General features: G+C 48.2%; 1 protein-coding gene across 1 annotated transcript; it reads left to right on the top strand.

Moving 5' to 3' along the window:
• The first annotated feature begins 5,896 nt into the window (after positions 1–5,896).
• On the top strand, positions 5,897–9,939 carry LOC104300323 (gastrokine-1-like). Its single transcript, XM_054174916.1, has 7 exons — positions 5,897–5,923; positions 8,412–8,465; positions 8,744–8,830; positions 8,991–9,125; positions 9,342–9,452; positions 9,556–9,688; positions 9,845–9,939. Exons 1-7 carry the CDS (start codon positions 5,897–5,899, stop codon positions 9,937–9,939), a joined length of 642 nt encoding a protein of 213 aa, XP_054030891.1.

A 9,939-nucleotide genomic window follows, 5' to 3' on the forward strand; every position in this document is an offset into this window, starting at 1 on the left:
CTTGACTGCAGAGCTGGTGCTGGTGCAGGTGGATTGAAGGCTGTGACCTGTCCACCTTATATAGGTTGTGAGAGTGAGATGGGGAAGGATTAAGTGCTGAAATGAAATAATTCTGTAATTTGTATCCCTGCCTGGAGGTTGCTGATAATTGTTTCCTGCTGTAACAACTCCATCAACATGGGGCCTGTGCTTCTGTAACTTTTGATCTGCAGACTTTGATACTGATCAGATAAGGATCCATTTGCAGGGAAAACTTACACTGGAAAATTGGAAATCCACATCAATCTTCGGAGCAGACATAGGCTACATTTGAACAAACCCACAGAGGCCTTGCAGCAGACAAAGTAAATAAGAGCCTTTGTACCTTCCAGAATCTCCTGCATGCTACTGCAGGGCCCCAAGACAGCATTGGCTCTGAGAGTGGCTTTACCCTAAAGAGGCTGTGCAGGCTGAACCATTACAGATCTGGGCCAGGCTCTGGAGGTCTCTTGGTCAGTATAGGTGGCATCAGACACAGTTTCCCCTTGCCCCAACTTATATTCTTTGGTGCTGCAAAGACAGAGGTGATCACTGTGCTAAGGATGTTCTTGCATGGCTGAGGTTTGTGTCAAGTTTTGTCTTATGAGTGGAGGAATTGCTCCTGTGGCTGATAGAATGCAGGAGCCTGGTGCTGGGAGTGCAGGAATCGCTCCTGTGGCTGATAGCTCTTCAGCACCCTGGGCAGGAGTGGCTCTGCACATTTCTGCCCCTCCAGCTTCAGTGTCTGGCGGGGTGGAAGTATTTTGTTCCTGACTGGCTGTTGTTATAGCCAATAAGTGGAGCGACTAATAAAAGTTAATAATTTTATTAATCATCAACAATCCTGCACAAAATAGTAAATAAAACTTATTTAGAGGTTCGAGATGTTGGGTCTTGGAACAGATTTAAACAATATGTACAAAAATCCAAGGAAACAACAGACAGCACTTTAAGCTGTAAAGAAAAGGATCATCGGCAATGGAGACAGTGATGGCTCACAACTGGGGTAGGGGGAGCTCCAGAATCCCCCTGGGCAACAGACCTTCAATAGATGCTTATAAAAATCAGGTACTGTGATTACTCACTGATCCTGATACCTCGTGGCACACCTTCAGATCTAGACAAACCCAAAATGGCATCGACCACGTGGATGCTGCAGGAGCAGAGTTTCACTTTCTGTTGGTGTCTGCAGCTTATCGCTGAGGCAGGATTGCTCCTGAAGGATTCGTAGCTGAAAGCTTTGTAGAAAGGAGGTTCCTCTGCTGCAATCCTTTCGCAGTGGCGCTCGCTTCTTGCTCCAGTCAAATGAAACTGTCCCTGGGACTCAGCTCCTCTGGGGTTTGCCTCTCTGCCCGGCAAGGCACGTGTCTGTTCCTGGGCTGTACAACACTGGAAACAGCGAGGGCTCTGTGCTGTCCTGTCTGGGTGAACTGAAACACAGTTGGGCTTCCAAGCGAAGCTTGTGGTTCCTTCCAGAGTGCGGACAATTGCAAGACAAGGCTCTGGCTCTTTGGGCCAGTACTGATAGATTTCCTGAGATATTAAGGGCCAGTAGCAAGACAGATCTAGGGATAAAACCCTGATATTGCAACCTATAGAAAGCCTTCTTTCCAAACATGGCCAAAAGCATGCCCACCTGGCTCATTCTGGCTCTGAAACATGTTCAGGCAAGCCTGAAAAAAACAGACTTTGTGTTCTGCCTGCTGTCGGAGAACAGGAAACCAGAGGCGTAGGACTTGATATTGCTGCTGTGGCCTGCTGATGGAGAGCCCACAGCAGTTAATTGCCATTGGAATCACTACAGGAAAGGTGCAGATCTGTTCTTTTGCAGAGGGCCCCAGTTACTGAAGTGATTGCTCTGGATCATGGGATTTGTGTTCAGTGCCAAAGGTCAGGCCTCATCCTTGTTGAGAAGAATCTTTGCTTGTAAGGTTACTGACTCCAGCCTTGTGTACTGTTAGGAGTCTCTGTCTGGCTCTGCACCTCCATGGACATTGTGAGAGTGACAGTTTTGATGTCTCTGGAGGTTTACAATAGTGTCTCTACTTCTCAACCTCTTTGTCAGACTGCTTCTCTTCAGGATCAGTTTAATCCTGGATCAATTTACATTTGAATAATGAACATTCTGAGATGTAGTGGCATCCCAGTCAGAAGAAGAAACCATCCCAAATGTGTTGCAGTGAAGCCCCTAGGAAAGAGCAATTACTTTGCTTCCTTGGTTCAGTAGTTTGGCAGGTTTATGTAGGGCACAGCTTTACTTTTAGCTTGCTATACAATAGGGAAACATGGAGACGTTGTGATGGAGAGGTTATTAACTCATGAATTATGAAATCTGAAATATGATAATTAATTTGTATGAATATTAAAATGACTATTAACTGATTAATCACTGTTGTATATACAGAGTCTAGTGCTTGATTGTGAGATATATGTCATAACTGGTCTCGTGTGTACAATTTGAACCCAATTAGAACATTTACAGAGTTGTGATTCATGCAAGGAGGGGAGTCATGAAAGGAGGTGGTGGAGTCACCATCATTGGAGGTGTTCAGGAGGAGACTTGATGGGGTGCTTGGTGCCATGGTTTAATTGATTAAGTGGGTTGGATTGGTTGATAGGTTGGACATGATGATCTTGAAGGTCTCTTCCAACCTGGTCTATTCTATTCTATTCTATTCTATTCTATTCTATTCTATTCCATTCCATTCCATTCCATTCCATTCCATTCTATTCTATTCCACCACTTGTCCACCAGATGGCGACTTGAGAAGACACTGCAGCTTTACCTATTGTGGTAGTGTGAAGGTTTAATCCTCCCTCCACATAAAGCACAGCTAGACTCAGCTGGAGAAGTGAATGAAAAGCTGTATTTTACAAGCAGAATGAAATGCAATGAATATATACAAAACAGACAGCATTTACAGTATATACAAAAATATACAGGAAAGAACATGACACAGAAACACCCTCCCGAGGAGAATCCCCCCCCCGGGGTCCAACAAAACCCCTTTCTCTCTTTCTTGTCCAAGGCTAATTGGGCAGGAAAAGGATTTAAAGAGAAATGGCTATTAAGGAAAATTTCATTAGTGCAAAGCTTTGCTAGAAAAGTTAATTTCTTATCTCATCAGTCCAAGGTCAGCGGCATGCACTCCAGCCAAGAACAGAAGAGAAAGGCAGAACAGGCTGAAGGCAGACTGTAAGTTCTTAAAGTTACATTCTGCTGATCTGCCAACGAAATTCATTTGGAATTATTTTTGTTTTCCTTTTTTACACCTGAACATTTCAGCTAGAGTATTCTGTAGCTTGTCTTTCCTTAAAGGCACAGCCTAAAACTGTCACACCTATACACAGGGCAGTTATAATGTGTCAGAGGCTTGAGCTAGAAATGCCACATGGCAAGGTGTGGGAGGCTTTAAACTGAATGTTAGCAGGTGCTGCTCCTGAAAAGATATACTGTGTCTTTGCTGCTAGGTACCTGCTGCCTGCCCGGCTTGCTCCAGGGCCAGATCCTGGGCTGGTCCATTCTGAAGAGGGGCTCCCATGCCTGAGGCTGCAGCTTCTCGTGGGTCCACGGGGGCAACCTCCTCCTCCCATGGCAGCGGGGAGCTGGTGAGGCACCGTAGACTTCTGCCAGTCAGCGGGTTTCCTTTCAGGACTCGGGCAGCTCTCTCGGAGCAGCACGGAGCGGCTGCCAAGGGCTGGTGCCTGCTGGAGGCTCGGGACTAGCAGGGCCGGCGCTGGCTCCCTGGGGAGTCAGCCCAGCAGGGTGGGGTGGTGGTTGCTGCCCACACACCCTGATTGTGCTAACTACTGAGCTAATTCAAGAGGACCCCCTGGGATACCTCACACCCCGCTCGTTGGGTTCCAACGCAGCTAATTCAAAAGGACCCCCTGGGGTACATTCAGTCACTATTCGCTCTCCCTGTGCCTGTTAGCCTGCCTGCACCAATGGCCAGACTCTCCCAGGTGTCTGCCCATGCCCCGTCCCTCTTGTGCTTCACTCACTGGGTTGCAACTAGCCAGAAAGATGCTGCCTGCAGCTCGCAGTCTGAGCGCCTCGGCCAGTGTCGTCGGGTTTAAATGTCCTGATTGTTGCTACCACTGACCGAGAGGTTTCAGGACTCTTGCCCCTTCCTGTCTCCAAGGCCTTAACAAGTGCTGTCTGAAGAGCTGATCGCACTGCACAGACTCCCAAGGGGATGACAGGGTTTGCATTCTGGTCAGTCCCAAGGTCCTCAGAATGGGGACACCTGTGCTGTGCTTGGGCCTAGGTCACTACAGCATTCTGAGGTTGAAGCTCAGGGCCTTAGGACATACTCTGACCTAAGAGCTTTCATTTCGGGAGGGAGGTCAAATTCACTCTCAGAAATGCTGAAACTGAGCTGAAGTTACAAAGGAACTCAGGAACTGGGGTTTAGAACCAAGCTCGTAATTCTGGGGAATGATTTCATACCTTTAACACAGCAAGATTCCCACCTCCATTGATCTCACAGAGGGATCAAATACAGATCACAGGATCACAGAAGCACAGAATCACAGACTGTTAGATATAATATTAGGCTGAGTCCTTTGCCATGCAGGCACCAAGCATCACCACAGATGGTATGAGGCAGCTGTTCTCTGGCTCTGCTTTTTACTTTTGTTTTACTGAAAAGTTACTGCAGAAGACATAAATCTTACCACGACAAGTTTGCTTTCATTTTCTTGGGTGCCATGGATTCAATCAGGCTGCTATCAAAGCCTCCTCTTATCAGAGCACTTCCCCAGGAAACTCGTCACCATCCTGTGAGCACAGGGCACGTGCCAGCAAGGCAAACCCTTGGGGAGACTGAAGGCTGGGATAAGAGTGCATACGAAGAGTACACATCCATTACCAGATCTCTAATGCATAAAGTGGTTTGAACTGAAGCATTCTAAAATCACTTTGTGCATGTCTTTGTTCCTAGCAAGCTCTTGCTGATTGATGCCAAATGGGTCAGGACTGCAAGGGTGAAATTGCACTTTTGGCAGTGACTTTACTCCACCTGCCTACGCAAACATGGAATGGAGAAGGGCTCTGCTACAAGGCTGAGGCGCACGTCTGAGAGCCTTAGGACATTCTCTGACCAGGAGGAAGGTCAAATCCAATTGGAGAAATGCTGAAAGTGAATGTGAAAAGTAAAGTTACAAAAGAACTCAGGAACTAGGGAACCTCTTGTGTTCAGAGATGGATTTACCATCTTTAGCACCACTGATCTCACAGAGGGCATCACTATGATTAAAATATTAGGCTGAGTCCTTTGGCATGCAAAGTTCTCTGAGTCACACCTGGCTCTTCATGCACATCCCATACTAAGGTAGCACAGGTCCTGCTACAGCACAATCTGGGGATTCACAACCTAGTGAACAACATGGATCTGTCTAAAAAGATTGCACCAAGAGCTGCCTGTAGTAGACCTGTCAAAAGACAATGTTGAAGTGACATTTCCTGATACATTTCCAGCATTTCCAACATTAAGATGGAAAGAGTTCAAGCTCTTTGTTCTTTTATTTTCTCAGTCCCAATCTAATCAGTTTTTCCTTTTCTTCACGATCCAGCTTCTTAATGTACACGTTTGAAGGTTAAGCTTAATGGACTGTCTGTGCACTACTGCAGTTAGTTATTCCTGATGACCCTTTGGGGAAGAACATTCGTAGGACTGTGTAACCCAGAAAAGACAAAACTCTTCTCCTTCATCACAGCTTTCAGTCATTTCTCTCTCTCTTCTGCTGCAATTCCAAAGACAAGCTGCTAAACTCATCTTCTTCCAAAATCCAATTTGAGTATCTAAAGAAGTCGTCCTGCATGATTTCCCACTCTGAGTCCACATGTGGCCATAACCAATTGTTAGTCAACACCATGAGCCAGTGGTACTTCACCTACTGCGTAAGCAACTTGAAGACAATGTGGTCTGAAGTCCAGACTTGCACATAGTCATGTTCCACATGCCTGTGGTGAGGGCACCAGATGCCCAGAATTATGCCCCAAATACTGCAAAACTTGTCCCAACTTATTCGGCCACACTCTGCCTTCCACCCTCCTTTCTGGAGTGGGTGCTCAGCCCAGAGCTGAGTGGCACAAAGACCCCAGGCACCATTCAGATGGCAGAAACAACCCAACCTGCCTTCTAGGGGGCAAACAGCAACATGCACCCACCGTACAGGAAGCTCGTGCTACTGCCAAGTGAGAGCATCATTCTAGCTTCATGCTTTCTATAAGCTAAAGCTGGTTGTTGACAAGATTGCTCACTGGCCAAATCCAGCCTCGAGAAACTTCTAAGTATTACCCAAGTTGTAAACATGTGACTCTCTCTTGCTATCAATCTCTCTCTTTGCCTGAGCTTCATAAGCTCTTTGCTCTTTGTGCTTAAGTCCTTGCTGCTAAGCTCATTGCTAGCAAGCCTTCTCAGTCTCTTGCAAGCATATTAGAGGCCTCTGCAGTACAAAGGGAAGCCAGCAATCTGGGAATGTGTGGTGGTTCAGGCTGGGTGCTCCCCAGGTGCCACCACAGAAGTCACACCTGCAGTGTCCCAAGGGCCCAGCCCAGTGGGTGGACACAGAAAGCTAGGTATTTCATCCCATAATGCCCTGCTCCCTTATAAAACCATCAGCGGGGTCCTGCACTTCCTCTTTCTTCCCTCACTGTTCTTATGGAGATTGGCCCCTATCTGAAAATGAGGGGGGGACTCATCTCACAGCCTCTTGGGCCTGGCTAGGCCCAAGGCCTGGGGGAAGGGCAATCTCAGATCTAGCCAGCTGAGATTAGCCTAACACTGGAAGTTCGAGGGGAAGAAAGAGCCCTGGGGGCTTTGGGTGTGCCCTCAGGTGGGGAGAGGGAAGTGCTGGGAGGTTTTTTGGGTATGCTTTGGGATCTCTTTTGTCACTGTGCTTGTGGTTCTCTGTAAAATATTCACTGCTTTTCCATTTAAACTTTCCACCACTTTTGCAATCTGTTTGAGTTTTTTTCTTTTTTCCCTTGCCCATGGTGGGAGGGAAGTGAGGATCGGCCCCAGCACAGGCTGCCAAGCCTCAGTTTACCCAGCAGTCTGCAAAGGAGGGCCCTTTGCTGGAGGCTTTGGATGGCCAGTGTCGCGTTTGCCAGCCCCACCAGTCGGATGAGAGCCTGCCCTGTCTTAAAGAGGACTGGACCCCTGAGGGTAAGAATTTAGCCCGGACAGGGAAGGGACTAGCCCAAATGTCAGCAGTTCAAACATCTCCTATAGAGCAGGAGAGGATGAGCCACAACCATGTGTGCCAGCTCATGAAAGCAGGAACAGCGCCCCGTCGCATCCTGCCTGAACGCACTGTCGAGGGAGAAGAGGAGCCGTCTGTGGCCACCACAGGAGCGATTCCTCCACTCCTAACACCAAACTTGACACAAACCTCAGCCATGCAAGAACCTCCCTAGCACAGTGATCACCTCTGTCTTTGCAGCACCACAGAATAGAAGCTGGGACAAGGGGAAAACTGTGTCTGATGCCACCTATACTAACCAAGAAACCTCCAGAGCCTGGCCCAGATCTGTAATGGTTCAGCCTGCACAGCCTCTTTAGGGTAAAGCCACTCTCAGAGCCAATGCTGTCTTGGGGCCCTGCAGTAGCATGCAGGAGATTCTGGAAGGTACAAAGGCTCTTATTTACTTTGTCTGCTGCAAGGCCTCTGTGGGTTTGTTCAAATGTAGCCTATGTCTGCTCCTAAGATTGATGTGGATTTCCAATTTTCCAGTGTAAGTTTTCCCTGCAAATGGATCCTTATCTGATCAGTATCAAAGTCTGCAGATCAAAAGTTACAGAAGCACAGGCCCCATGTTGATGGAGTTGTTACAGCAGGAAACAATTATCAGCAACCTCCAGGCAGGGATACAAATTACAGAATTATTTCATTTCAGCACTTAATCCTTCCCCATCTCACTCTCACAACCTATATAAGGTGGACAGGTCACAGCCTTCATTCCACCTGCACCAGCACCAGCTCTGCAGTCAAGATGAAGTGCACTGTGAGTATGGATGAGCTTTTTGCCTTTCTGAACTATAATTTTGACTCCAGGCATTGCCTTTATCTCTGAGAAGTGCCTATGGCTGTCTCTGCCAGAAAGGCATTCTTGGGGGAGATGATTCTCCTCCAGAGAGAGCAGCACACACCCTATGAACCTGCCCACTGCCTTCAGGTTCAGCTCTGTAAACAACAACCTCCCATGCCTCTGCTCTGCATTACTCTAGAGTCACTTTAGGTGATTTTGCAATTGCAGTACAAAAGCAAGAGACAACCAAAGCAGTTCACTGTCAGATCAGGACAGGAAAATGGCTCCAGGATCCTCATGCTGGGTTGGACAGCCAGAGCTGGAGCTGTACTTCTGGTTTCTGTTTCTCTTTCAGATTGTGACTACCGTCCTCCTTGGCCTCTTCCTGGCTCCAGCCCTCGGAGTTTTTGTAAGTAGAGTGACCCAGCCACAGGCTGTGGTGGGAGAGGGTTTCAATCCCTCCTCACCCATTGTTAGCCAAAGGGATTTTAGTATGAAGCTGGAAAAGCACAACTCAGCAAAGCTCAATGGCAAAGTTTCCTCTCTCTCTGCTATGATGGCAGAATGGGAGAGAGGGAAATGCAGCTGGAATGGAGCTAGAATGATTCCCACAGAGACCAGAGAGAAAGAGGGTCACAATTGTTTCCAGGCCACAACTCTAAGCAGGTAATTCTGGCATCTTTCTAGGTTGGGCAGCAAACCGGGCAGGAGGTGTTCCCCGGGCAGGATGTGTTCCCCGGAAAGCCGGTGTTCCCCGGGCAGGACTACCCTCAGGTACGGATTGGGAGGGGCTCAGCCTCCCAACTGGCAGCACTTGCAACCAACCTGCTTCAGGAGTTTCCCTGCTTCTCTCCCCATTTCATCATTTCAGCAGACAGGGATCAAGTGACTTGAAAGTCTAAAAGTGCTGTGGAATTTTGTTTTCTATATCCAGAACCCCAACCTCAACCAGCAAACCACCATTGTTGTGGGCAGCCAGGTTCTGATCCTCAACAGGCAATGGCGCGTGGCCATCATTGAGAAGAAGAGCCCCCAGGGGTCCTGGAAAACCATTTGGAACTACAGGACGGTGAGTGGCAAGGGGCAGGTTCAGGAAATGGACTGGGAGACCAGCTCCTCTCAAGCTGAACACTCTGCAGGACTTGGTTCTTTCCTTTTAGCATCTGCAGTCCAACTTCTGGGGTAAAAACTATCCACATTCTTCCCTCTTTCACACAGGCTTTGTTCCCCACTTCTTTACTGCAGCCCTCAACCCCTCCTTCTTGTCCCTCACTTCGTTTTGCAGGGCGTGATTGCCACCAAAGTGTCCTCTGAGAGAGTTTGCTACATTTCCACCATGAACAGGAGCCTGATGCCCACCTTTGATGCTCTGCCCAGACTGGCTGAACAGAACAGGGTAAGAGTCCAGAGGAGGACTTCCCTGGGAAGGAATATGCACAGCCTTGAAGGGATGGGGGCCCTGATCTTGCTGAATGCTGTTATCTCATGTCTAGCTGCAGGGAGTGAAAGGACAACCTGCACAGGACATCATCTACGTCATCAAGAGACCTATCCTCAACCTCCAGTCTTACGGACCAGAGGTGGTCGCTATGTGCACAGGACTCACAACCTATGAGACTTATGAAGTTCGGGGTGAGTGCAAGCAAAGGAATGCTGGGATGGCTGCATGTGACCCGGCACGACAGTGCAACGTGCCTGGTGTGAAGGGCAGCCAAGGAGTGCACAGAGCTCTTCACACCATCTTCCCTCTTACCTCACGGCCCCTTTCTTTTGGTTGTCTTTTCCAAGGACCCCAATACACTGTCAACCAGGGATCATGCACCAGGCTCGATGTCCTGCACCTGCTGGACCTTTTCTACTGCCGTGCCAACAACAAGGTCTAA

This window comes from Dryobates pubescens, chromosome 31, assembly GCF_014839835.1.
Source record: "Dryobates pubescens isolate bDryPub1 chromosome 31, bDryPub1.pri, whole genome shotgun sequence".
Lineage (NCBI taxonomy): Eukaryota > Metazoa > Chordata > Aves > Piciformes > Picidae > Dryobates > Dryobates pubescens.